This window comes from Podarcis vaucheri (genome assembly GCF_965113315.1).
Source record: "Podarcis vaucheri genome assembly, chromosome: 7".
NCBI lineage: Eukaryota > Metazoa > Chordata > Lepidosauria > Squamata > Lacertidae > Podarcis > Podarcis vaucheri.
This window is the reverse complement of record NC_138765.1, coordinates 51,714,744-51,741,902: the sequence shown is the minus strand read 5'-3', so window position 1 is coordinate 51,741,902 and position 27,159 is coordinate 51,714,744. Positions and strand designations below refer to the sequence as shown.

The 27,159-nt window shown below is 50.0% G+C and overlaps 4 protein-coding genes across 6 annotated transcripts; 2 read left to right on the top strand and 2 right to left on the bottom strand.

Annotated features, from left to right (window-relative positions):
• Positions 1-275: 275 nt before the first annotated feature.
• Positions 276-9,423, top strand: VPS4A (vacuolar protein sorting 4 homolog A). Of its 2 annotated transcripts, none has more exons than XM_082229357.1 (11): positions 276-507; positions 2,683-2,794; positions 3,630-3,777; positions 4,433-4,494; positions 4,668-4,787; positions 4,872-5,028; positions 5,419-5,567; positions 5,674-5,755; positions 6,414-6,633; positions 7,388-7,528; positions 7,770-9,423. In XM_082229357.1, exons 1-11 carry the CDS (start codon positions 487-489, stop codon positions 7,869-7,871), a joined length of 1,314 nt encoding a protein of 437 aa, XP_082085483.1. In that variant the 5' UTR covers positions 276-486; the 3' UTR covers positions 7,872-9,423. The 2 variants fall into 2 exon arrangements, with proteins under 2 accessions (XP_082085483.1, XP_082085482.1); XM_082229356.1 differs by lacking the exon at positions 276-507 and adding an exon at positions 640-729.
• A 422-nt stretch (positions 9,424-9,845) lies between these two features.
• Positions 9,846-18,801, bottom strand: COG8 (component of oligomeric golgi complex 8). Of its 2 annotated transcripts, none has more exons than XM_082229322.1 (5): positions 18,362-18,801; positions 17,958-18,165; positions 16,134-16,967; positions 15,313-15,481; positions 9,846-10,661 (listed from the first exon to the last, which is right to left on the bottom strand). In XM_082229322.1, exons 1-5 carry the CDS (start codon positions 18,712-18,714, stop codon positions 10,504-10,506), a joined length of 1,722 nt encoding a protein of 573 aa, XP_082085448.1. In that variant the 5' UTR covers positions 18,715-18,801; the 3' UTR covers positions 9,846-10,503. The 2 variants fall into 2 exon arrangements, with proteins under 2 accessions (XP_082085448.1, XP_082085447.1); XM_082229321.1 differs by lacking the exon at positions 9,846-10,661 and adding an exon at positions 14,497-15,017 and having other exon boundaries at positions 18,362-18,793.
• A 151-nt stretch (positions 18,802-18,952) lies between these two features.
• NIP7 (nucleolar pre-rRNA processing protein NIP7) lies at positions 18,953-22,178 on the top strand. The gene is made up of 5 exons (XM_082229407.1): positions 18,953-19,113; positions 19,798-19,884; positions 20,642-20,780; positions 21,588-21,728; positions 21,845-22,178. The coding sequence occupies exons 1-5, from the start codon at positions 19,058-19,060 to the stop codon at positions 21,962-21,964; spliced, it is 543 nt and encodes a 180-aa protein (XP_082085533.1). The 5' UTR covers positions 18,953-19,057; the 3' UTR covers positions 21,965-22,178.
• A 312-nt stretch (positions 22,179-22,490) lies between these two features.
• TMED6 (transmembrane p24 trafficking protein 6) lies at positions 22,491-26,703 on the bottom strand. The gene is made up of 4 exons (XM_082229390.1): positions 26,302-26,703; positions 24,353-24,479; positions 23,346-23,497; positions 22,491-23,001 (listed from the first exon to the last, which is right to left on the bottom strand). Exons 1-4 carry the CDS (start codon positions 26,614-26,616, stop codon positions 22,768-22,770), a joined length of 828 nt encoding a protein of 275 aa, XP_082085516.1. The 5' UTR covers positions 26,617-26,703; the 3' UTR covers positions 22,491-22,767.
• Positions 26,704-27,159: the final 456 nt, after the last annotated feature.

The window sequence follows — 27,159 nt, the reverse complement described above, 5'->3', positions numbered from 1 at the left end:
TCCCCCCCCCCCATATGTGTTATTGTTTCCTGCTACTCTAAAGCAAAAGGTCAGAAAAGGAGACTCCCCGCAAATTTGATAATGCAGCCAAACTCAGCCATCATTCAGCCCCTGAGGAGGGGGCAGCAAAGACAACCGCGAAGCCGAAGAGAAGAAGGGAGAGCCCGGCCGGCCTTCTGAGAAAGGGGCTCGTGGGAGGCAAACAAGGGCGGACCACCTCCGGGATCTTCCTCACTCCCGCCCCTGAATGGCGTCGCGGTTCCTCGGGCCTCCCTTTGCCCTCCTCTCCGCCTCCGCCTCGCCTGCTGCTGCTGTTCCCGGTGCGGCCTGCAGGCGGCAGCCCAGAAACCGGCCCGACTCTCCTCAGCGGGGCTCCCGGTGGCCGCCTCGTACGAGCCCGGAGGAGGGAACCAAAGCCCAGCAGCCTCGGCAGCCGCAGCAGCAGCAGCAACAGCCGCCGCCCCAGCCCCAGCGGGAGGAGATGCGATGACAACGTCCGCCCTGCAGGTACCGGCCGCGCCGAGATGCCTCGCGCTCCGCCCCGGCTTTGCGGCCTACGCCGAACCCCGGCTTTGCGGCCTACCGGGGCGGGCCTTTAGGGGCGAGGAGGGAGGAGGGGTCGCCGCGGCAAAGCGGTCGAAGAAGCCGGGCTGAGGGGAAGCGGAGGGTCTTTTGGTCAGAAGCTCTGGACTCTTCCCCCGCCCCGCTCCCAAAATGGCCCCTGTTTTGGTAATAAGGGGACGACGACCCCGCTCGCTCCCCAAAAGATCTGGTCCGTGGACGTTGTTGCTCTCATCCACTCGGAGAGGGGAAGAGAAGGGGAGGGTCGTTTGAGTTTGCTAATTGAATGTGTTGTTTTGTGAGCGGACGCTGAGGAGGGAGAGAGAAGGGGCCTCCTGGACACCTGAGCGGGTGGGGAGGGAAGCCTGGAGCCTCCACCGGGGGCTGGGGGAGCTGCCTTGGTTTGTAAGGCAGAGTGAGTTATTCAGAGGAGGCAAAGACCAGGAAAGGCACACAACTTTAGTCTTACTCAGAGTAGACCTGTTGGGCTTACTCAGCGCATGTCATTTAGGCCCATTGATTTCAATGGGTTTACTCTGAGTAGGCCTTGGGCGTAACCCATGTCTACATGCATATATCACAAGTCATCAAAATGATGCACACACTTCAGTGCCTATTTCCTAAACTAATTGCCACCCCTCTGATCTATATGCTTTCTGCGTGTTTTTGTTATATAACCATTTATAGAAAGATAGTTGCCCTCTATCAAAAGATGCATCACAGGTTGTATTTTCCAGGGCTAGAAAATCTCTGAAACCTAGAGTTTTGAAATGCACTCAGTCCTGAGCAGAGCTAGGGTTTTAGGTAGCAGGCAGGTGTTTCCAGGCTGGCCCTACGAAATCCTGCTGCCTTGTTCTGTAAGGAAGGTGCTGGTGCACATATCTTCCTGGGAAGAACCTAAGGACACAGAGGTATCAAACAGTATTCTTGGGACATTCTGACAAAATTGGGAGAGGTGCTTCATCCAGGGTGTGGTTCGTAGACCATTTGTGGGAGATGAAACTGAACTGAAAGGAGCTCGGTACCATGTTTGGTTAGCTTATTCAGGCATCAACTGGAGACGTATCTGTAGTATACCCGGGGAGTCCTTAGGAACAGTCGGTTAGAAGCAGCACACAAGACTTTATTGTCTTTTATGGCTTGGATGATTTTCTTTCCCAGGTGACATGTTCAGCAGGTGAGGTAACAGTCCACAAGGCCACCCCTATGTGAGATTCATTCCCTCATAATATTGACATTGTGTAGTATGGTGATTAGGGTGTTGGTCTAAGACCTGGAGACCAGGGTTCAATTCTACACTTGGCCATGAAGCTCACTGAGTGACCTTGGGCCAGTCACCAACTCTTAGCCTAGTCTACCTCACAGGGCTGTTGTGAGGATAAAATAGGCAAGGAGGGAATGTGTACACCATCTTGGGCTCCTTGGGGGGGAAAGTGAGATATAGATGTAATAGTAAATAAACCCAGCACATTTCCTCTTTGCAGTGGGAAGGTGACTCTTTCAGCAGTACCAATTCCTGCCCAAACTCCTTTGGGGGTCAGCAGCAGTTCTAAGCTATAAAACAGCGCAGGAGACTGGTATTCTCCTTGTGACCTCAGCAGCATCTGGCACGCAGGCAATGCCTTGTACCACCTGCTGGCAGTCACAACTGTATAAAAATCTGCTTCTTTGTGGTGGAATTTGGACTGGTTTAAATCCAGACAGGCCACCCTGTTTGCTTGGTTCCTAAGGCCTAGCATCTTAATCAAACCCCTCTTCAAAGGCCCAGAGCCTCCATCTCTATCTTACTCAGTAACTGTTTGCTTTATGGTCCTCAGACTGGTTAAATCCCTGTGCGATTGATGACAAAGTACTGCTCACCAGTTTGCAAGAACAATAAACGTGTAGAAGAAGGCACATGCCTTAAATTTCTAACTCTCTCCCACCTTAAATATTTAGATAGGTACTTAGTCTTTGTCGCACCATTTTCTCCTGTCTCTTGGTTACGCTTCAGCAAACATTTAAGAGTCTTAGGGGTTAGTACCAAACTTAGAGCCTCCTGGAATTCCCAGTGCTGTGAATTTTTCTAGCTGTGATTCTGATGTGCCACCATGAAACTTGAGCCAGGCATTTGCTTTCCAGAAAGCCATTGATTTGGTCACAAAAGCCACCGAGGAAGATAAAGCAAAGAACTATGAAGAGGCTCTGCGTCTCTACCAGCATGCGGTGGAGTACTTCCTTCACGCCATCAAGTGTGAGTCTGTTTTGGGGGTGGGAGGCTTAGTGGGAGCTTTTACGTGACACTGGGAAGGCTTACAAGGACCTTGCTCAGAGCAGCAGCTTCCTTTGCTTTGCTTGCTGTGCGGCTGTCAGGGGAGACCCAGGCTTGTTCAGTGCTCTGTGGTTGTAGCCCATTTGTTGGGTGATGACATCAGGGAATCTGCAAACAAAGTGGTGTGGAGAAAGTGGATAGAAGTAAGGTTTTCTCACTCTCTTAATGCTAGAGCTCAGGGATTGCTCCAGAGAAACTGATTGGCAGGAGAGGCAAAAGGAAGGACTTATTCGTTTAGAGGTATAATCCATATTTAGAATTCCCTGCCATGGTTTGGTGATAGCCGCTGGTTTAGACGGTTTTAAATGAAAGTTATACAAAGCCACTGGGGATGAAAAGTGTTCACCAATGGTTGTCAGTTATTGTGATGATCCTGTGGAATCTCTAGGGACAGAAGCAGTATATGATACTGAGTGCCAGTTCTTTGTGGGCAACAGTAGGAGAGGACTGCTCCCTTCCAGTCCTGCTTGTGGGCTTCCCAGAGGCAACTGGCTGGCCAGTGGGAACCAGGATGTTGGACCATATAGGCATTTTATTGGCATGGCCCAGCAGGGCTGTTCTTATGTACTTAAAGTTCTCTGTGACATGCAGTCAGTAGCTGGTAGCTACTGTGAGCAATTTGCATCTAGGATAAGTGAGCCTCCAAGCTGGTTTCCCCACCACTGAATCTGGAAAGTGCTGCTGCAGGGAACCCTAGTCGGGTGGGGGCAGGCTGTCCAGGGAAGCTCTTCCTTACCGCTGCCTGTTGCCCTTGCAGATGATGCTCACAGTGACAAGGCCAAGGAAAGCATCCGGGCAAAGTGTGCACAGTACCTGGACCGGGCTGAGAAGCTGAAGGATTATCTGCGGACCAAGGATAAGCAGAGCAAAAAGCCTGTCAAAGAAGCCCAGAATGACAGCAAGGGGTATGGCTTAAAGGGTTGGCTCCTCAAAGTATGGTGTGGGTGGGGGGGAAGAGATTGGGTGAGGAAGTCATAGAGGCACTGTTAGCCCAGCCTTGCTTCCATTGCCCTTTGCTCTGTGTCTTTGTGTGCTTATGCAAGTGCAGATAAGTTAGGTACAGTTAGGTTAGGAGTTAATACAAGAATAAATGAGATCTCAGAGGGTAGGGGAAGGGGAGGTTCAGTGTCCTGCCTTGCCCCAGAACGTGGGAATGGGATCAGATCATCAACTAAGAGAAAATCCATCAAACGATTCTTTCCTTAATCTCAGCAACCTCCTTTAGGTGATGTGGAACAGCTCTGCTCTTGCTTGATCCCAGGCCCTGCTGGTAGAGCACTGTGGGTTGGGTTGCAGGTGACACTGATGCGTGGCTGGTCCTGTCTTGAGGGTGGAGAGGATATGAGGATATTCTTTGATTTCATGTGTAGTTGAGGCCAGGTGTCTGATGGGAACTGGGAGAGACCTGATTCTCTGAGGAGGTGGTTCTGTGTTGCTCATGCTCCCCTCACGCAAACTTTGCAAATAAGCACCAGTTGGAGTAGGCATGAGTTGGAGAGTCCTCCTGCCCCTCATGGCACTGCCCACCCCATATCATTTGATGCCTCTCTCTCTCTTCAGGAGTGACAGCGACAGTGAGGGCGACAATCCTGAGAAGAAGAAGTTGCAAGAGCAGCTGATGGGTAAGCCAGTTCTGAGCAGCCCCTGGTCCCTGTGCTTGTTGCTGGCTCTGTAGAGACAAGTGCAGCTTTCTGAAGGTGGGCTTGAGGTGTTAGGAGGGTTTAATGCACCCCTCCTTGGCAGGATGGGAGGGAGTCAAGTGGGCTCTATTGGGCAAATTGCTTTCCCCTTCCAGGTGCCATTGTGATGGAGAAGCCCAACGTGCGGTGGAATGATGTGGCTGGGCTGGAAGGAGCTAAAGAGGCCCTCAAGGAAGCGGTCATCTTGCCCATCAAATTCCCTCACTTATTCACAGGTGAGAATCTGGGCACCTCTGTCCCCTGGGCATGCTAAATGTTGCGAGGGGTGGATGAGTCCATTTCCTCTCTCTCTGCCCCAGGTAAGCGCACTCCATGGCGAGGGATTCTCCTCTTTGGCCCTCCTGGTACTGGGAAGTCTTACCTGGCCAAGGCTGTAGCAACTGAAGCAAGCAACTCCACCTTCTTCTCCATCTCCTCTTCAGACTTGATGTCCAAGTGGCTAGGGGAGAGTGAAAAGTGAGTGACAAAATCCATGGGGGAAGTGGGGGAGGGAGAGAACCATCTCTCTCACTTAGGAGAGTGCAGCTTGGTCTATGGAGTGGAATAAGATGTTCTATTAGGGTATGATGGGGGTGGTTAGTGCCCCACCCACTCAAGCTGAACTCCAGCTCACATAATCCCTGACCATTGGCTGTGCCCCAAAGTATCTGGGGTGGGGAGACAGATAGAGGCGGGGCTAGAACTGTGCAAAATGGGTGTCTATGGAAGGCTTTAGATTTGCCGCATTTTGCCACAGTTGTTTGGACACAGGCTTGGTTTGTAGTCTTTATTTTATGGTTCCTGTCAAATGTGCCAGTGGCCTCCAATGGCCCTTCCCTGAGCTTTCTGCTGTGCCTTTTCCTTTAGGTTGGTGAAGAACCTCTTTGAGCTGGCCAGGCAGCATAAGCCTTCCATCATCTTCATTGATGAAGTGGACTCTTTATGCGGCTCTCGCAATGAGAATGAGAGTGAGGCAGCCCGCAGGATCAAGACGGAGTTCCTGGTACAAATGCAAGGTGGGTAGACAGAGCGACAGGAGAGAGACTGCACTGGGGAGCATCTGGTCTGCCTCTCTGCCTTCCCCAGTGTGGAGTGACGATTTGTGGCTTTCTTTCTTGACAGGTGTCGGGAATGACAATGATGGCACGTTGGTCCTGGGTGCTACCAACATCCCCTGGGTGCTAGATGCTGCCATTCGGCGAAGGTGGGTGATGCTGCAGATTTTTCTGGGGCTCCTGCTGCCCACATGGACAGTCTTGTACCCTCCAAAACAGCAAGAGGTCTCCCTGCGCCCTGGTCTGAAGGGCTGTTTCCGTTTTGTTGAGGAATACTTCTGTTTCATCCATTGTAGTGTCTGCAGGGGCTTATAACAGGTCTAAAACCAGCAATATATTAAATTTTATTACATTTATATCCTGTCTTTCAAAGGGGTTCTTCTCACCCCCAGTTCCATCCCCACAGTCACCCTGTGAGCTTAGGCTGAGCAGATAGTGACTGGCCCAGAGAGCTTTATGACTGAGTATGGATCTGATCTCGGGGTCTCCTCAGACCACAACTGCATGCTGTCAGCAAAACATAACATAAATCTAAATAAACAAACAAACCACACGTTTAAAACAGCATTTTTAAAAAATCTGATCAAAGGGTGCTAATCTTCATCAAAAGTCTGTGCAAATAGTAATGTTTTCAGCTGGCACAACAAAGCCAATCAGTTTGGGGCTGGGGGGAGGCTGCCATACACCTCACCTCACCTCTCCACATGGTTGCATCCAAGCAGAAGCTTTGTAGGCGTGGGAAGCAGCGACTTCTTCCCTCTCCCTTTGGGGACGGACTGTCACATGTCTGCTTGCATTTGCACATAGGTTTGAGAAACGTATTTACATCCCGCTTCCTGAGGAGCCGGCCAGGGCTCAGATGTTTAAGCTGCACCTTGGCAACACGCCACACAGCCTGACAGAAGCCAACATCCACGAATTAGCCCGGAAGACTGACGGCTATTCAGGGGCTGACATCAGCATCATTGTGCGCGATGCCCTCATGCAGCCTGTCCGCAAGGTGCAGTCAGCCACACACTTCAAAAAGGTGAGGACGGCATTTCCTACAAGGGCTGTGCCAGGGCAGGCTGGAAGGTAGATTCCCCTTGCTTGGCCCATCCTGTTGTTGCTTCAAAGCTTCTGCTGGGGAGTGAAGCAGCCGAAGATTCCACCTTCTCAGTGGACTCAGCTGCTCCACTTCCTTTCCCAGGCAGGGTCATGTGACATTGTTGTCTAGCCCTGGGCAGGCAGAGGCGGTTCCTCCCCGGTTCCTTTCCTACCTCACCCAGTATATTCCCGCAGCTGCACTTGCCTCTCTGTATTTGTTCTTCTTCACTTCTGTGTACCTGGTGCTTATTATTTTACATGGACGTCCTGCTCTTGTTTTGGGGGAATACTCAAGCAGTTTTTGAGGGGCTCCCAGGCATTCCTCTGCTTTAATAATGTCACAGCAACTTTCATAAATATTTTTGAGAGGATTAAATTAAACCCTTTTGGTCAGATGAGACTTTTGACTTTCCAGTTGCTGTGGATTAATATGTGGTGTTGGGGACTGGCATTGTGCTTCTCTTGACAAGTGTCCCTGCAGTATTCAGATGGCTGTTGCTGGATGGATGGCCTACCTGTTCCTTCCAAACAGAGTGACTAGTGTACTTGCAGGGGGACTGACTCTTTGTTCCACCTGCTTCTGTCTTGCATTGCTACTATACCTGTCCTACCAGGACCTAAGAGTTTTGTGTGCAGCCTGCCTCCACCCCCCAGGAATCTGCTACATCAATGCGCTGTCTGGGTCCTTATTGCAGGTCCGTGGACCATCCCGCACCAATCCTGGCACGGTGGTAGATGATCTGTTAACCCCTTGTTCCCCGGGAGATCCTGGTGCTATTGAAATGACATGGATGGAGGTACCTGGGGACAAGCTTCTGGAGCCTATAGTCTGCATGGTGAGTGAGGTCCCCTGACTTTTTCCTGCCTGGACCCTCTTCTTTCTGAGTCCCAGGCTTGTTCTCCTGTGTAACTGATACAAACTCTGATGTGCGCCAAGCAGATTTGGATGGCAGCTGCAGGTTTGGAAATGCCCCTTCCAGATGACTGTGAGGAGTTTCAGCTCCTAAAACCTTTGTGGTTTTTGTGACCAAGATGCATGTATACCCCATCCCTGAACGTCCTATTCTGTTTTTGCAGTCGGACATGCTGCGCTCACTGGCCACCACCCGCCCCACCGTGAATGCAGAGGATCTGCTAAAGGTGAAGAAGTTCACTGAAGACTTTGGCCAGGAGGGCTAATGCTGTGCCTATGAGGAGCAGCGGTGATGGGGGGCATTTTACTATGGACATGTGTGTAGACAAGGCCCTTTGTGCTGACAGTGGACTGTGCCAGGCAGAGGTTAGCATCCAGCTTACTACTGAATCTGTCTCTGCTTGGGGCACTTGGCTGGGGAAGGAAGAGGATGAGGTGACACAGCCTCCATTGCTACTCTGGGAGATGGACACAAAGGGGAGAAGGCTGAGCCCAGCCCGCTCTGGTTTTTTCCCATCCAGACATCCCTGCCTTCATGGTTGCTCTTTCATTTCCCCTCCTCTAACGCTGCTTGGCTTGTTTATATACAAATAAAAACAATCCAAAACTTCCACTATACCGCAACCCTTTTTTCCTGAGACCCCTTCCAGCTCCTGTGGAAGCAACACCTGGTGCCACCCCAAAGAGAAAACCGAACTGGCTTCACCTAAGGCCATTGCTTACTCCTTGAAATCTGAAATGCTGCACTTCCAAGCGTGATCTGAACTTTGAAGAGTGTGGCCTTCTTCTGGCTCAGCCAAAGTGGCAGGAAGCTCCCCCAGTGAGAAATACACTCCAAGGCTTAACTAATGCTCAGCTCTCTCCTGGAGTTGAGGTACTCATGTTGGAAGTGCTGTCCAAGAAGCTTACCCTGCCAAGGCCTGGCATGGCTTGAGGTAAGGTATCTGGAAATGTGCTCTGCCCCACAGGATGCTGTGTTGCTGCAGAATTTGTTGCCCTTCAGCTCTGTAGCGTTTTGCATGTGTGGTACAGAAAAAGCAGAAGGGGAGCAGAATAGGGATGAGGAGGGCTGCAGCTCCAAGCCCCTCAGCCTTATCCTGGCACTGTGGCTCAACCCAGCAAGCCTGCTCCTTCTCAGAAAGGGATGACGTCTTTGCTCTTCCAGCTGTGGCACAAGAGGTCACAGTACTAAGGAATGCAAACTGGGCACCTGTCAGCACACAGGTGCTGGCAAAGTCCCGCAAATGAGATGGAGCTTTCCCGCCTTTGCAGCTGCAGCATGTGGGAGATCTGCCCCCCCATCCCCCCCATGGCTCCTTTGCTCATGGTTGGGCCTCTGCTGGTGTGTCTCTGCTGCAATCTGGGGCTCTAGAGTGTCTTTTTTAAAAATCCATGCCATGGGGAGGCAAAGGACTCATTTTTTCCACCCCATTGGCTCTAAGCAATGGCTCTTGTGCCACAAGTGGAGGAGGCTGGCAATGCTTAAGCGTAGGATTCTACTTACAGCAGGGTTTTTGCTTCCCTGAAGGTAACTACTAATTCCTAATTCAACAAATCCACCTTTCTCTGCCACTAAAGCTACTTTCCTGTGCTTTAGTCTTCTTGTCTTAGTACTACTGAGGAAGGCATGTAGGGGAGGGTGGGAGCTCTTGGTGAAATTCAAGTGAATAGCTGTGAGAACCTCTTAACTGTCAAGGGGTTTAGCGGCCTGTACACCCCCTGCCCCCTTTCTTGTCATGTGTACATAATTTTGAGTTGATTCCAGTGTGGGGAGGGACAGTTTATGGAAGAATAAAGTGTTGAACTATTTGTCTCTTATATATTCAGCTGATTTTTTACAAGCAACATACAATGGTACAATTTGTTTCACAGTTTCTCCACAGGAGATGAAGGAAGAGGCAGTCTCCTTTATTCTGCTTAGTCTTATCTCCTTCCCACACCACAGATGCAATCCACATCCCTACAAGCTGAAGGTGCTAGAGCGTTGAGGCCAGCAGCTCTGTGCACAATTTAGCTAGCTAGGAGGGGGTTGTGGGTGCATTTAATCTGTAAATCTCTTTAAGAGGTTTTATTAAAATCAAGAGGTTTATTTTATGAGTTGATTGTTTAATTTCTATACTGCTTAATCTATTAAAAATATCTGTAAGCGGTGTACAGAAGACTGAAGCAAAAACAGACAACTTAAAACATTACTAAAATACAGTTACGTATTATGTTGTGAAGTAAAACATGGCGAGGTATTACAGGTGAAGAGGTGGTCAATACCTTTTTATTGTGAATTGCCATGCAGTTTTAGTTGGTGTCTGTTGCTTTTAACAAGTGTTTGCTCACCTTCCCGCATGTTAGCCTACTTCACTAGTCAAGGTAGAAGTTGGAGAAGGCCATCTCACTGCTTTTTCGTCTTGAATCCCCCCCCCACCTCAATGAGCGGCTGGAGATAGGCTCCATTAGTAGATGATCAAGTTTTTTAGGGTTGCTTTGGAGGAGTTCTGTTTGGAGCTTCCACTGGCTGAAATTGGACAAAGCCATTTTCCTTTAAGGTACTGTACAGTGCACTGGCCAAGAGAATGCTGTGCAGCAGTTGAAAGATACTGAATTGCTACCCTTTAACAGCTTCTGCTTTCTTAGTACCCCCCCCAAAAAAAAAACTCCTGCAGCACCATGTGGGGTGGGGAAAGGGCATGCTTATGCCCAGCTTACCTGCCCAGCTTCCTCTCCTCATGCCACAAATAGGGAAAGTAAAGATGTCAAGCAGTAAAAACATAATTGAACCCCCTCACATTGGAAGTGTCCACCTTCTCTTTCTATTGCCCCTTTCACTGGTTTGGACATACTTAGGAACAGCAGGCAGAGAAAAAGTGGCCTCTCTCTCCCCGCCCCCCTGGGCCCAGTCCTGCTTCATTCATTTAGCTGTTCCCACTGCAGATTCACAAAAGTCCTGCTGTCCATCTTGTCAATATACAACACACCCTGCAGATGGTCCATCTCATGCTGGATGATGCGGGCTGCCCAGCCACTTGCTGGCCAGCTAAACTGCTCCCCAACTTCATTCAGACCTGGGGAAGGGAAAAAGAGGAACTCCAGTGAGAAATGCAGCTCTGGGGTCCTGTCATGCCTTAATGAATCACTCCCCTTGTAGGAACATGTATATCTGACTAAACTTTCTCCAAGCTGTAGGCCCAGTGCAGGCTCCCTGTGCCCAGAGAATATCTACCTGTCCCTGCTTTTTGCTGGTACTTATTGAAACCAGTTGTGCCCCTCAGCCCTGTCAAAAATTAGAAAAGTGAGACTTCTGAAAGATTCCACAGCAGGACAGCGTAAGCAGGAGAAACTGATGCCCTTGATGTTCTACCCACCCACTCTCCCCATTCCATTTTTCATACATAAATTGTCCCTTGCTACACCTCCTGTCCACAGTCACACCAAATAACAGAAAAGCAACACGTGAGTGTGCTACTGATGAAAGGCTTTGGGATAAAAAACATGCGCATTTTGACAGGCAGTGTGGGGAAAAGTTGTTTGGTGCCATGAGTTTGTACTTAGCTACGTTCCCACAATTGGAATGCATAATGTAGATTCCCGTTTGCATTAATAACACCTCATAAGATCAACATAGAGCCACACACCTATACCAGCTCCAAAACTCACACCTCATCCAAGTGTGTTAAAGCTACAAGGAATAACATTGCCAGCTCACCGGAAACTGCCACGGCTTGGTATCTGGCGACGCAAGCAGAGAATCCACTGATGCTTTTACAGCCCTCGGGGAAAGAGACCAGTTGGGAGTCCAGCACCCTCATGGATGGGTTCACTACCACATGCAGGGGGAAGGGGGCCATCTGGCAAGCCTGGCGCATGCTGGGGGTGTGCTCATGGAAGAGCCTCTCGGAGAACTCAGCCACAAAGATCTGGAGTGGCACACCCACTTGGGGAGCACTGAGACCCACACATTGTTCTTTCCTCATCACGCGAACCAGAGTACGGATGAGGGTCTGCACCTCACCACTGGCAATCTGTGAGGGCTCCACGGGGGCAGCCAGGGAGCGCAGAATGGGGTCCCCCACCTGGCAGACGTGGCTGTAGGGTGGGGTGGGAGGTTTCAAGACTTTGCGCCGCAGATATTGCCAATAGGTGCGCTGCTTCTCTGCCGGAGAGGAACAAGTGTGGCTGCAACTTCTGCATGGTAAAGGTGCCAGGAAAGCTCTGTTCCAAAGGAGGCTGTCCAGCATCCAGGCCAAGCCAGGCCTTAGCCTACAAACTGCCATAATTGTGCTTCAGCCACAAAGCCATCTGCCCAAAGAACAAATAAATATGAGAAAATAAAAATAATGCAAAGACAACAGGTGCAAGCACTCCCAAGGGTTACTGCTGGAAAGTCTCTAGAGTCAAAGGGTGGCCTAGCTAAGATCACTGGGAGGGGAAGGGCTGGAGGCTGGCGTTCGGGCAGAGCATCCGCTTGGCTTTTGCATGGTCCCAGGTTCAATACCCAGCAGTGTCTCCAAGTAAGGGCTGGAAGAGACACACAGAGACCCAATAGGAAACCCTGGAGAGCTACTGCCCATCAGCTTAGCCAGTACTGAGCTAGATGGACCAAGGATCTGTCTACTCTGTATGGCATTTTCCTGCGACTCTGCAGAGATGGAAAAAGCAGGCCTCTCTGCAAAAGCAATACAGAAAGATTCTAAGATTTGCAGCAGCAAATCTAACATTTGCAGCAGCAAAATTAGGAGGCGGAATGTTCTGTACCCCTTCCAATTAAATTTTGGATACCTCTCTTGTATATATTATCATCTATTTATTTCCCTCCAAACAGCTCACATGGTTCCTCCTTCCCACCGATATTTTAATTCTCCCAATAACCCGGTGAGGTAGGGATATGCTGCGGGAGAATGAATGGTCCAAGGTCATCCGGTGAGCATCATGGGAATGAGCGGAGGATTTGAACTCAGCTCTCCCAATGCACTCTTGACCAGCAAAACGCCAGAACTCTGCTGCTGGGCTTCTACTTGCAGGGAGGCTCGTTCTAATTTGTTTTAACATCGAGGAGGGTTTCAAAATGTGGGTTCCCCCCCCCCGTAACCAGGACCTCAGCCCTACCTGACTCCAAGCCTCAAGTTTCAATGGAGCCGCCCAACTTCCTGTCTTGACAAGCCACGCGAAGCTAGGAAACCGGAAGTGCCCGTGGATGCTGGGAAATGTAGTTCTCAAAACAAAGAACGGCACCACTCTGTGGCAGGCGGCGTACTTGCAGACGCTTTAGGTCAGCTTCTTCCATAAGAGGAAGCGGTTGTGTAGGGGAGAATAAGATCCCTCTTGAAGTGACAGGTTTTCCCCATCATATCATTGGTAGCGATGCAGCTGCCTCAGTCTCATCTGCTTTACCTCAGCCCTGCTGCTAAAGTCAACACCAGCAAGTTTTGTCCATCTTGGGTGGCCCTCCATGGCATAGCTCATAGCTTCTCTGAGTTATTCAAGCCCCTTCACCACGGCAAGGTAGTGATCCATGAAGGGGAAGTCCCATGGACTGCAAGAAGATCAAACCTCTCCATTCTGAAGGAAATCAGCCCTGAGCGCTCACTGGAAGGACAGATCGTGAAGTTGAGGCTCCAATACTTTGGCCACCTCATGAGAAGAGAAGACTCCCTGGAAAAGACCCTGATGCTGGGAAAGATGGAAGGCACAAGGAGAAGGGGACGACAGAGGACGAGATGGTTGGATAGTGTTCTCGAAGCTACAAACATGAGTTTGATCAAACTGCGGGAGGTAGTGGAAGATAGGAGTGCCTGGCGTGCTCTGGTCCATGGGGTCACGAAGAGTCGGACACGACTAAACGACTAAACAACAACAAAGCAAGTTTTGGCCCTGAATACTTGCTGCATTTCCACACATGCACCCCTCAACTACCGGCTAGGGGGAAAAAATCCTTCCAACCTCTCTAGACAAAAATTGTTCTATCCTTTTCTATGCAGAGACTTACTCCAATTAAGACTCCCTCACACTTACCTGCTACCTTTTTAGGACTCCTAGACACAGTCCACCGTTCTCTCCCTGCCTCCTGTCCACTTTGCTTAATATTCCCCCCCCCCAAAAAAGGGAGGATTTTGAAGCATTCAAAATCTCACTCACTTGCTGTCCTGGGCCATTTTAACTTGCCCTGGTGATGGAGACGTTGTTTTAAATTTGTTTATTTCTCACCTACTAAAGCTCAGACAAACCAGGATCTAAACTCTTCTCCTCCCTGTGGAATGCCCTCCCTTCAAACGCCAAGGAGATAAAAGAACTACAGAACTTTTAGAAGACATCTGAAAGCAGCCCTGTATTGGGAAGTTTTTAATGTTTGATGTTTTACTATGTTTTATATATGCTATAAGCTGCCAAGAGTGGCTGGGGAAACCCAGCCAGATGGGCAGTGTATAAATAAAATTTATTATTATTATTATTATTATTATTATTATTATTATTATTATTATTATTATTACCTTATTTCTTGGGCTTCAACTGCAGATGATCTTGGTCTTGGCTAGCAGGTTTCCTCTTCCTGTAGCACCAACTAAAGTAATTACCCTCTTCTGAAGGGCCAGCTACAACCCAAAGCAGTTGGTAAGAACAGTGGGATTCCCACTCTCAGCAAGTTGGACTTACCAAAGACGAAATTCATACTTAGTCTGAGATATCAAGGGAAAACTGGCAGAGACACATTTTATTCTGCAGCTTAAGGCACCAGGCAATTCCAGAGGAGAGGAAGATAAGGATGACACACGAGCATTTTTGGTGAATGGGGAGGCCCAGAAAAAACTGGTACTGACTGATACCTAAAGCAACTAGCCTCGGGAGAGAAGATTCAGGGGCCCACTCTCTTTACAGTACAGCATACTGAGGTACAACACAGAGAACCAAACAAGCAATCAAGTTTATTCAAACCCTGATCCACCTTCACCAAAATTCCTTCCTCCCAGTGTCCACACCCAACTTCCTTCCCACCAGAGCAATGAAAGCTCAGTCTGTCCTTGAAGTGCTGAAGTAGAACCCAAAACCAAGAGCTGTGCCTGCCCATCGCAGGAATGAGTCTCTCCTCAGTCAGGTTCAAGTATCATGGAACCCCGGAAAACAGGCAAAATCCAGTGAAAACTATTCTAGAGGAGCACTCAGCAGCAAGGCATCACCAGAAGCTGCACTGCTCTCTTCTGCTTCCAGAACAGGGGCTGGGGCACTGGGATCTGCTTCCTGCCTGGCATCAGGGAGTTCCAAGTCCAATGGAGGAGGTGCTAGGCTTTCTTCAGTCAGCCTTTTCTCCTCAGACAAGGGATAGGCAGTCTCTTTCTCCGGCAGGACTGAGGCCAGGAGCTCCTGAATCAGCTGCTCATCCACACAGCCAAGACTGTCATATTTGTGCAGCTGTGTTGGGGGAACACCTAGCAGTAAAAAAAGAAACTATATTAAAATGAGAAGTTAAAATCTTACATCAACCCTAAGCTAGAGAACATTCCTTGTACTACTGCCAATTCTCTCTCTCCCCCTTCCCTTGGCAGTAGCCTGAGCTGTTGAGCACTGATTTTAATGACTTGCAAGCCTACAAGGACCACCACCAAGCAACCCCACCCCACCAATGTGCTGTTCACAAAGTCACAAGCAGGAGCCACTCATCCACCACAGACCAGAGCTCAGCTGCAAGCTCCTTTCCCACCAAAAGAGTTCAAGCAGCCATACCCAAAGTCTGTGCAATTTGTGCTGGGGGGAAGAGGAGCTGCAGACAACGGTTGAGGTAGGGTACCAAGTCTTCCAGAAATGCCATGCAGAAGTGAATGAACAGCTCTTGTTCTCGGCTGCTGAAGGCCACAGCCTCTGCCCGGTGGAAAACCAGAATGACCTTTGTCACCTGCAAAGAGAAAAAGAGAAGCTAGAATTTCTTGGTTTGGTGTCCAAGTGGAAGGAAGGGACTGCAGTACTACTCAGCATGCTAGCCTCATCAAATGGTCAAAATAAAAGCCCAGCTAATCGGTCAGGGACACACCCAGAATCTGAGTGACAAGATGTCACATACTACCTTATAGAACAGGGACTAAGAAACTTTGATCTCTCAAGTGCCACAGTCTCCTGGCAGGAGATCCAGCAGGGGCCATTTGCTGACTATGGTTGAGGTTAGAGCTAGTGGTGAGAGCAGGTTCAGTAGCCAAAACAGGCGAGGTCAACCACTTTCTCCTCTCTCTCTCTTCCAGCCCACCCAAAGCAAGCACTGGTTGCTGTTGTCAGATGCCTGAACTGGTTGCTTGCAAAGGGCTTCTTGAAATAAGCCAGAGGCCCATCCCTGAAAAGACAGACAGCAGCAACATCAGAGAGAACAAGCATAAACTCACAAACATGACCTGCCAAGTTGCTGAAAAGGGCTAGGAAACTCCAAGGAGTATAACTAAAGATAAGGCTGCAAGCAGCTAAGACTCTGCTGCTAGCAAATTTCTGTCCTGTCACCTAGACATCTGGAGCATTTTTAATCCAGCCTCTTGGTGCACATGAGCAACAGAGAGCCCCACCTGGCCAAGTGCATCCTCCAGGGTAGCTGCCACGTCTGGGGCAAGAGCCACAGGGCAGCAGAGGCGCAGGTCGTTGAAGGCTACCAGGATGTTGTTGAGGAAGCAGGCGAGTGGTGGGAAATCTAGCAGCACCATGGGGGGCTGGAGGGTGCCTGGCTGGGCAGAAGGAGCCACTGCTACAGGGATGGTGCTGCTGCTGCTGCCCAAGGCAGTCGGCACAGAGATTAGCGTGTAGGAGTTCATCTCCTCCTGGAATTTGTTCACAGCTTCCTGCATGGCTCTCTTGAAGGTGACCAGTGCCACCCGCTGAAATATGGGGATGAGCAGGCCCCGGAAGTCCGCTCCAACACGGCTGAATGAGAGGCCAAAGTACATGCACTGGCCCAGCAGGGAGTCCAGGCGGCTGCCCACACCGCGCTGCAAGTCACGCTCAAGCACCAGCAGGAACTGGGAGACCTTCTGCAGGACCCACCCATGGAAGATGGCACTTTCATTGAGGGTGTCCTGCCCAGGTGGAGGCACCAGCGGCTCCTCGTCAGCAAAAATGGCACGGTACTGCGTGACAATGTCAAAGAGGTGCACGCGGCAGGCCTCAATGGTCTTGGTAATATGCACATAGGGGTCGTCACCAGGAACAGCAGCAAGGATAGAACGTAGCCAGATGTCCCGTGCCTGCAGGAAAGTAATTCGTAGCTCAGCCTCAGTGAAGACATCCATGCAGCGAAGGTAGCCAATGATGCGCAAGCAGGCTGGCAGCTGAATGTTGGTGCGAAGCTGCTGGATCAGCTGCGTAAGCATGAGCTGTGTGGACTGGCGCACCTCTGCCACTATGCCCTGGGAAGGAGAAGAGAGACAAAATAAACTTCTGTTACCCATGGTACCCAAACCAAGCTGATCTCAATACTGCACAAACTATTTTATTTTCACTACAGTCCTTATGGTCCATCCATGTGATCACTTATGAGAGGGTCTACAGGTCAGTGATAGATATACCTGCTTGATATACTAGATATACTCTGGCTGCCAGAGTAGACAATACTGGGCTTAGTGCACAGTCAAACCTGGTATGAGGTAACTACATTTTATAATGATGTGTACTTTTGGGAACTTTTAAAGAGGTTTCACTTGCTGTCGTCCTGAGTTCCTTTGGGAGGAAGAGTGGGATATAAATGTGGTAAATAAATAAAGTGTTGTGACCTTAAGAATGCATTCTTCTTTGCAGATGGAAGAAGGGCTTTAACTGGATCAGAACAGAGCCTGCCTCATCTCAGCTTTCTGTACAAGAATCCCTGCAACTAGCAAATTAGACATTAGCCAAGAGTCATTAGTCAGTGATGGGGTGTGGTCTACCTTCTATCTATCCCTGCTTTACAGACAGCACTTAAGAGTTCAGTGGCTTATATCCTGCTCTTGTTGAAAGTCAAAGAAATAGATCGCTACAGCACATGCACAAACCCTGGCTGCAATAAGCAACATAAGCACTTAGTCAAGAAAAAAACAACAAGAGAAGAAGCCTCAAATCCAGAAATATTCTGGCTTCTACAAACAGAACATGACAGCTCATGATGGTCCAGGATTGTGGGTCTCAGGTATCCTTAGGCAGTCAAACAACCTGGATCAAACTTAGGAAACCAGAACAGAAGCCACCCCACCTCTGCCTCTGTGAGCCATGGCAGAGAAAACAAATGCAAAAGGTTGGAGATGCCTTTCTTCACTAAGCTTTGGCTCAGGTCCTGAAACTCTAGTAGCAAATGGCTGGGACCTACTATCACCGTATGGCTTAAGGCAGCTCTGGCACCTGTCAGGCTCAGAACATGTCTGCACCTGGATGACAGGGATGGTGGCGTGCTTCTTCTCCAGGCGGCGGACATAGGACACCAGCTCCAGGGCCTCCTCATAGTAACTGTTGCGAACGCAGGTGTCCATCAGCTGGGGGATCTCCAGCACTTCCAGGATCTCTGTGTGGAGGTTCAGGGTCAAGCTGTTCATACGGCGGTTCTGAGCGATCTGTTCAGCCTCCTGCATGAAGTTCCTAGAGGCAGGAGCAGAAGAAGAAGAAGAAAGCAAGTTAAGCCAGGAAAAGCAAAAGGGGAAGCCAGCCAGCCCCCTCTAACCCACCCATTCCAATGGCAGTGAGTTCCATAAGTTAACGGTGGGGCGCCCCAGGATTATTCCTGCCCCCAAAAGGAGTGTGGCGGCAGCCTTGGCCTCCAACTCCTCCTGCTCACCGGCAGGCCTCGGCGAAGGGTGGGAGGCGGCCCAAGAGGCGGTCGAGGCCCTGCTCGATGCCACCGAAGCCGCGACGCGTCTCAGCGGTGCATTCGGCGGAGCGGATGAAGGTCTTGTAGTGGGCAAAGGCCAAGGCCCGAGTCTGCGCCCCGAGCTGCGCTCGTTCCTCCGCCAACCGGCCGGGTTCCCTCCGCAAGGCCTCCAGGCCCAGCCCAGCCAGCGCCGACAGGTAGGTCGCCAGCTCCGCGTCCCCCGCCGCCAGGGGCGGAGGCAGCGGCGAGGTCGCCCCGCGGAACAGCCATGCCAGCAGGCTCGCTTCCTCTAGGTCCGCCGAAGGCTCCGGGGCCGCCATTGGGCTTCCCTCGACGTGGACCAGGAAGTGATCGCTATGGCAACCGGGAGGCCGCGCTAGCCAGAGGCGGAGGCTAGTCCTCCGTGGCAGATCCGGGTGCCGCTCTGCCCGAAGCCTCTGTGTTCGTATGACGCGACCGGGACGTCACGCAACGACGCTCCGACACTTGCACTCTATTGTGACCATAGACATATTTCTGGTGGTCAGCCTAGAGAGGGAAGAGCCTATGCGTGTAGGACACCCGAACTTAGTTTGATGTTGCAACTTCCGCCTCACGTCTTTGATCCGAGGCTTCCTTGAATTGGAACCACGCGGTTGTCCGGCGTCTGTCTCGGAAGGTGCGATGCGGCCCCTCACGGAGGAAGAAACGCGTGCGCTCTTCGAGAAGCTCTCCAAATAGTAAGCGGGGTGGAGGTGGCGGCACTTGTGTTCTCTGGGTTCATTAAGGCTTTATGATTAACCCATGGAACTCACTGACACAAGATATCTGGATCCCCACCCAATGGACTTCCAGAGGGAATTAGAGAAATCAGTGAAGGAGGGGAAGTTTGTCTCTTGCTGTTGGCCCAGAAAGTAAAGTGGAAGCGTCATTGAACCATAGCGGTGGAAGATACCGTAAAGATCCTCTAGCCCACCCCAATGGATGTAGAGAATCACAATATTATAGGCAAGCAGCAACCCATGCTCTGCTGCGAGGAAGGGCGCACCCACCTTCCCAGACAGACTACCAGTGTGGAATAGCTCTTCTTAATCTTAATCTTCCACGGAATACCACTAGCTGGGAGACAACAGCAGGAGAACTAGATGGGTCGTGTTTAATGCAGAAAAATAATTACAGGGGTTATGGGGAAGTCAGTACAATAGTTTAAAATTGAAGTCTTCATATACAGAGGCAGTATGTCTTAGAAATGGCTGCTGTTCTCCACCCCTGCTTGCTGGCTCCCTGCAGGCATTTGACTTGCTTTTGCCAGGAGCAGGAGGCTGAACTAATTGGGCATTTGGTCAAATCTAGCGTAAGAGGGCTGTTCTCATGTTTTGTGGGGACTGGCTGACAGTGTGTCTCTTTGTTCCAACCTTTTAAAGTATTGGTGAGAACATCCAGCTCCTGGTTGACCGGCCAGATGGTGCCTACTGCTTCCGCCTGCACAAGGACCGTGTCTACTATCTCAGGTGAGGAGGGCCTACATTCACCCTGGGGCATGTTATTAATGTTTATACCCTCATCCATAACACACATTAAGTAAAAATAATAGGATGGCTCTTTGAACATGTGTAAGGCTCTCTTCCTCTTCCAGAATGTACCCACGTCTTTGTGGGTGGGGAGAAGAGTAGAGGCTTCTGTGAGGGAAAGGAAAGGGCCTGCTTTCTTTTGTAAGATGCTGCTTGTTTTCACTACAGAGCTGCAAGGTGCTGGGAAAGAGATCTTGCTTCCCTTGTGTTTTTAGCAGCAGAAGAGTAAAAGATGTAAAAGGAGCAGAACTGAACTAAGGGAAGCTGTACTCATGGACAGTCTTTCATATGCAAATGAAGGACAGAGAGGAGGGACTTGGTCTCATAATTTAACTCTGAGCTCCCGTTTTGTCTGATCCAGTTTTTGGCACATTTTATCACTTCCAGTGCAAGTGCACCACATTGTATTTGGGGACCAGGAGTGGCTATAAGGTCTTTCTTGTTTTAGGGTTGCTTGGATTAAATCCCCAAACCTGCCTTTCCATCATCTCAGTATCCCCAATTTGGTTTAGGTACCTTAAAGCTTCTCCTCTCCCCTATGGAAGCATATGACTAAAAAGCCACAATATTGGCTGCAGATACTTGAAGTGTGCCTGAGGCCACAGCATGGTTCAGTGATGCTCTGATGGTGAATTCGGAGCTTCTGAATCTGGAGAGACCGAGTCCCAATGATAAGTCTTTGCTTTCTGTTTCTTAGTGAGAGGATTCTGAAGCTTGCTACAAACATCCCCCGGGAGAATCTGGTATCTCTCGGCACCTGCTTTGGAAAGTTCACCAAGAGCCAGAAGTTCCGACTCCACATCACTGCCCTCGATTACCTTGCTCCCTACGCCAAGGTAAAGATGGCACAGAGGAACACTGATTTGAGGGGCACTACCGTACCAAAATAGGGGACGCGAGTGGCGCTGTGGGTAAAACCTCAGCGCCTAGGACTTGCTGATCGCATGGTCGGCAGTTCGAATCCCCGCGGCGGGGTGCGCTCCCGTCATTCGGTCCCAGCGCCTGCCAACCTAGCAGTTCGAAAGCACCCCTGGGTGCAAGTAGATAAATAGGGACCGCTTACCAGCGGGAAGGTAAACGGCGTTCCGTGTGCTGCGCTGGCTCGCCAGATGCAGCTTGTCACGCTGGCCACGTGACCCGGAAGTGTCTGCGGACAGCGCTGGCTCCCGGCCTATAGAGTGAGATGAGCACACAACCCTAGAGTCTGGCAAGACTGGCCCATACGGGCAGGGGTACCTTTACCTTTACCTATCGTACCAAAATAGGTTCCGCTCTGGCAGGAAGGTAAACGGTGTTTCTGTGCGCTGCTCTGGTTTCGTCAGAAGCGGCTTAGTCATGTTGACCACATGACCCGGAAGCTGTACGCCGGCTCCCTCCGCCAATAAAGCGAGATGAGCGCCGCAACCCCAGAGTAGTCCACGACTGGACCTAACGGTCAGGGGTCCCTTTACCTTTACCTAGCCTACCAAAAATGTCAAAACACCTGTAGTGCTGTGTGGGGTGGGGACCTGCTAGCTGTTTCTTGGGAAGGAGGGTATTGTTTTTGATTGTGCTAATCTAAGGAGGACACAGAAAGGGAACCCGTGTAGTGGTACATTTAATCTAACTCAAAGAGGATATCTCTCATTTTTTTCCTCATGCAGTACAAAGTGTGGGTGAAGCCTGGGGCAGAGCAGTCCTTCCTTTACGGGAACCACATACTGAAGTCTGGCTTGGGGCGCATCACAGAGAGCACTGCCCAGTACCAGGGTGTGGTGGTATATTCCATGGCTGACGTCCCCCTGGTGAGTAACACCTAGTGGGTGGGTGGGATGGTTGGACCTGAGTGAATTTGAAGTTAAGACAATGCCTCCCCCCCCCAAGGTCTTAATTCCTTCCTTGTTCCAATTGACCTTCTTAGGGCTTTGGAGTGGCAGCCAAGTCCACCCAGGAGTGCCGGAAAGTGGACCCCATGGCGATCGTGGTTTTTCACCAAGCGGATATTGGAGAATACATACGGCATGAAGAGACGCTGACATAAATGGCAGGGCAGAAAGCCCCAAAGACTGACTTTCCCACCCTCCTCAGATAGAAGCTGCAGACTTTCAACCAGCCTGTGCCCCTTTTCATGCAGACTGTGGAAGGCGCAACTGTGTATGAGTCACAAAACTTTGGGATGTAGCTGCAGACCTGGCAGTTCTAGGGACACAGCTACAATTCTGACACAGTAAAGCTATTTCATTTTTCTCCTTTCATTGCCTTGATTCATCTGGTGTTCAGGGAACTGATTGCATTACAGCCTTTTTTATTTTGCCCTGGGCTTTGGGGCTGGGGAACCAGAGCTATTTCACAAAGCCACGGAGAACCAAAAGCTAGAAGTTCTCTTTTCCTCCCACCTTCCCTACTGCAGCTGCCTTTGCTTCCAAGCTGGCTGCCTCTAAAGGAAGAGGAAGGAATCTTGTGTTTGGTGGTGGTGGAGATCGTCTGTGTCTGCATGTGCACCCCCATTTACTAACTATGCCCTTAATGTACCTCTTGCTCAATGTAAAAATCTCACATACATATACTGTGGTTGCAGCAGGACTCCTGCATTTTGAGTCATGTTTATTTTAACTTGGGGCAGTTTCATTTCAAGTCAACCACCCCCCTGTGGCTCCTCTGGAAGAATACTTGGATTTTTCAGCCAACACCCCTCCCCCCACCAAAAAAGCCGCACCAGCAGGTGGACATGCCCTTGCTCTCCTTTGCGGCTTGCAGGTATTTAGTCAGTTGGGTGTTAAGAGGGTGGCAAGGAGAGAGCAGTTTGGCTTTTCAGCCTGGCATAAATAGCCTTCTTAAGCAGCCTCAGCACCGTGGCTTGTTGGTGGCTGTGGTGGGCTGTGTGGTGAAGAGGCGCTTGAGGAAGTAGAGTTGCAGGACACCAGAGAGAACAATGGCCAGGCTCTGGGCCGCTGACCACCAGTTCACGTAGTTGTAATTGGACTCCAGAAGGAAGTAGTCTGAGGCGCTCTTCATCCGACTAAAAGTGTAGTAGCGCCACATTTGGAAGATGCCGTTCAGCAGTTTTTTGGTGCTCTCCTGTTAACAAAAGAGTGGAGCAGGGAAAGCTCTTCAGTCCCAGATGTCTGTCCTTGGCCCTGCTGTGGCTTTGAACAGATACTTCACTTAGGCTACAGATTGCTGCTCCTGGCAACCGGCTGTCTGGCCAACCATGGGGACCTTTTTCCTTCACAGCCTGAAAGTAAAGGATGCCTGTCCTCCCTGTCAGACTCAGGTGGGTAAAAAATTAAATAAAATATCCAGGCTGCATCAAGCATGAAGGAGATCATATCTGTCCCATTTCCCCCCAGCCCTGGAGATTCCAAATAGCTCCCAGCTTTATCACTGCTACCTTATTCATTTTTAGTTCTTTAATAAGTTACCTCAATTGCATCCAGTGTGTCGTTAAGTCTTTTCCTCTCAGCTTCTTGTGGAGTTTGTAGATCAAAGCCCTCATAGAAGACCCCAAAGCTGAGGTAGACCTGCACGGAGCCAAAGTGGTTGTACCGATTGCTCAGACAGAGCTGATAGAAGCCTGCAAGAAAGAGTTAAACTTGTGCCAGGTGAACTAGCAGCATTTAAGGCCTTCTGGTGTTGGGTGTGAGCAACGCAATTTGAATTCAGGTCTGTAAGAGAGAGACTGAATGTGCCCCTTTCTTGAGAAGATAGCCTACATTTTAAAAGGGGTAGCTGTGTCATTTAAAGATAGCTTGCTTGGCCCTCGTATGCAATAATCCGATTAGAGTCAAAGTTTTTCTGGGATTTCCTGGTTGTTGTCCATCCCTCTAAAAAGAAAACATAAATGGAGGAGTAAGATGGGGTGGCAGGCAGCAAGGGAGATTATGCTTGTGCCCATCTGACCAATCTGCTTTCAACTTCCTTTGGGGGGAATATAAGTGGTCCAGAGAGAGAAAGAGTCTGTCATTCCTAGAGTGCTTTCTGAACATCATTCATAGTTACTAGCCTCATATCTTTGGGGAAGGTGGTAGGTGTGTCTCATAGAATATAAGAAGCTGCCTTACACCAAATCAGACCATTGGATCACCTAGCTCAGTATTGTCTAAACTGGCAGGCAGTGGCTCTCCCAAGATTTCAGACATTCCCAGTCTTGCCTAGACATAGTTGGAATTGAATCTGATGCTCTCCTGCTGAGCCATGGGCCCAGAGGTTTTTCCTCCTGTGAGGTTATAACTAAACAGAGGTTTTCTATTTCAGAACCCAGCCTTTGAGCACCCAGTTCAAGGTGGCTTTATGGGAGGAGAGTCCGCCATGGGGGACGTGCTCACTGCATGTTCAGGATCACCTGTTTTGCTTGGAGGCGGCACCTGAGCCAGTTCTGGGAGTCTAGAAAGCACTCTTGATAGGGCTGTGTGTACAGAGAGGGAGGCACCTGTTTCCTTGGTTTGGAAGTTGATCTGCCCCCGTGTATCCTGGGAGGTGCCAAGGTGGAGCCCATTGGGGTCATTTGCAGTTGCCAGGATGTGTTGGTCATGTCCAAGACCTGAAGACCACTGCACCTGAAACCAAGATAGGATAGGGATAGGACAGGACAGGACAGGACAAGAAATGGGATGGCATTGGTAATGCTATAACCATGTTCCCTGCCACTTTCTTGTTTTTGGTTTCTTAGATGCAAGAGCTGATCTGTGCAAGTATTCAGCTACAGAAGGCAAATGGAGCTGCCATTTCCATATTGGAAGGCGCGATGTACCTATCAGTTTATGCTGCTGGCACACACACACACGGCAAGGAGAGTTCTCGCAAAAGCAGCAATTTCATGAGAGAGTATGCACAAGAGAGTCAGACAAAACAGTTTAGTCATTTGACTTTCAAAGCAACAGGTTACATGCTGAATATGTGTCTTCTCCACAAACCTCTGCAGGCAGATGATGAGACAGGAATTGCAGTTGTCTACAAAGTTTCCAGTGCACTTAGTGTAGGAGTGGGCAGCTAGCAAGTTGACCTGCCACCACCAGCCAACCCACTTCTTGCTGGTAGCTCTTAATCCCTGACTTGGTGGGTGGCAAATATATGCAAGTGCCTTACCCTTCCACTTTCAGGGTCGGATGCCTCCCCATGAACTGTGTCTGGAGGAAGTGGAGCTGTTTCCTTGAAACTGGCCCATGCAATAACCCCACATTTTTGTTCTAGACCCTTGCTAAGAAACAAGAATATTCTTCCTTCCAGAATCAACCAGTCACGGTGCCAGCTGAATCACCCTCCTGCCTCCAGCGCCTGCATCATGGCTGGATTTACATCATGGTCATGGTCTTGTTCACCTTCAGAGCAATCCAGTTTACCAAGAGGAAAGTGGAGCTGAAAGTTTCTGGCTTGAGGCCAAGTGCCAGGACAGGAGACTGCCATTGAGGCTGGATTGTCAAGGCAGTTTAGAAGTACAGTGGTACCTCGGGTTAAGAACTTAATTTGTTCCGAACATCCGTTCTCAACCTGAAACTGTCCTTAACCTGAAGCACCACTTTAGCTAATGGGGCCTCCTGCTGTCGTTGCGCAATTTCTGTTCTCATCCTGAAGTAAAGTTCTTAACCTGAGGTACTACTTCTGGGTTAGTGGAGTCTGTAACCTGAAGCATTTGTAACCCGAGGTACCACTGTAAAGAGTTTAAGAAGCAGGAAGGCTCCAGTTTTATAGTTGGCACCTAAAGGGGAGGTCTTTGGCAGAGACCTCAGCATTGGCAAACCCAAGAGTGAGAGAAGGTTCCTTTCAGGAAGTCACTAAATCATCTTTATGGATAAATGGCACTTCTGGAAAATCTAGACTCTAAAAAGCACACTCAGCAATGCCACCAGCCTTCCCCGTCCATGTAACCCTTGTACTTTCCATATGTTTTGGATTACAATGCCCCTCAGCCCTTCCATCATGCAGGCTAGGGCTGGGTATTCTCAACTGGGCAAGATAGTTAAACCTGAGCAAGTTCTTTAAGGTGCAATGAAAGAATCTGGCTTGACTATTGATACTTTAGGGGTTCATGACAACCAATAAAATAATGCAAGATTCCCAGTTTGCGTTCTGGGGATGCTGGTTACAAACATAGCAACTTGCCTTGTGCTAAATCGGATCATAGGTCCAAACTAGTTTGTTATTCTCTCAGTTTGATGGACAGTGGCTCTCCAGGGCTTCAGCCAGGGAAATTTTTTCAGCCCTCCCTCAAAATGTCGGGGTGGAAGCTGAGACCTATATGCAAAGCAGATGCTCTTCCCCAAGCCAAACCCCTTTCCCTGGTTCTGCTGCTAGTAGAGAATCTGGCTGCTCATTACTGTCCCCCCTTGACCACAGCACAACCCTTGGATTTTGTGCAGCGCCCCCTCCACCGGCACCCACCTGATAGCTAAAGTAGAAAAAGCCGCTCTGATGGGCAAATTGCCAGAAGCATTCTATGCTGCCCGCAGGGATGACAATGCCAAAGTTGTACTGGTCCGCCCCACGGAAAAGAGGCTGGTCGCTGGAACCACTCAGAGGTTCAGACTTGCGGGCTTGGGCAAGTTCCAGCCCCCCCACCAACAAGCCCACCATTGCAGCCACAGGTAACACTGCAAGCATCTTGCCACAGGGAAGGTAGCTGAGCTTGGCTGGAGGCAAGTGCCAGAGCTGGAGTCCAGCATGCTGGCAGCTGGTAATCATTAACTCCACCCTCATGCCCTGTGTTTGTGCAGCTTGCTGTTGAATCAACTCTTCATTCCTCAAGGAAGCAGTCAATGCCTTAAGGACACGCGGAGTGAGCTCAGTGGAAAGCAGTTCCTCGCCCTAGTCTCAGATGGTTGTGCTGATGTAACCTGTAGTCCAAGAGATCTGAAGGCTAGGGCAGGCAGGGGTAAAGTGTTCCTTCAAGCACAAGCCTCTTGCAGCAATTGAGCAGAGCACTAGGCCCTGTACGGGTGAGGCAGCCGAGGGGCAGACAGAACATTGATTCCTCACCTTTCCTCCTAAGATCTCCAGGTGGCATACCTGGTTCCTCCAACACCATCTTTTTTCATAACCACCACCCTGTGACCAGACTGACCCAGGGAGTTTTCCTGCTCAATGCTTTGAACCTGGCTGGAACCAGTCCCTCATAGCCTGACATTCTGGCTAATTCAACCACCACACTGGTACTCTTTGCTGCAGGTTTCCTGTTGGGGCATTTGGCTGGCCGCTTTGGAAACCATGTCCTGGACTAGATGGGCCCCTATTTGACCAGAT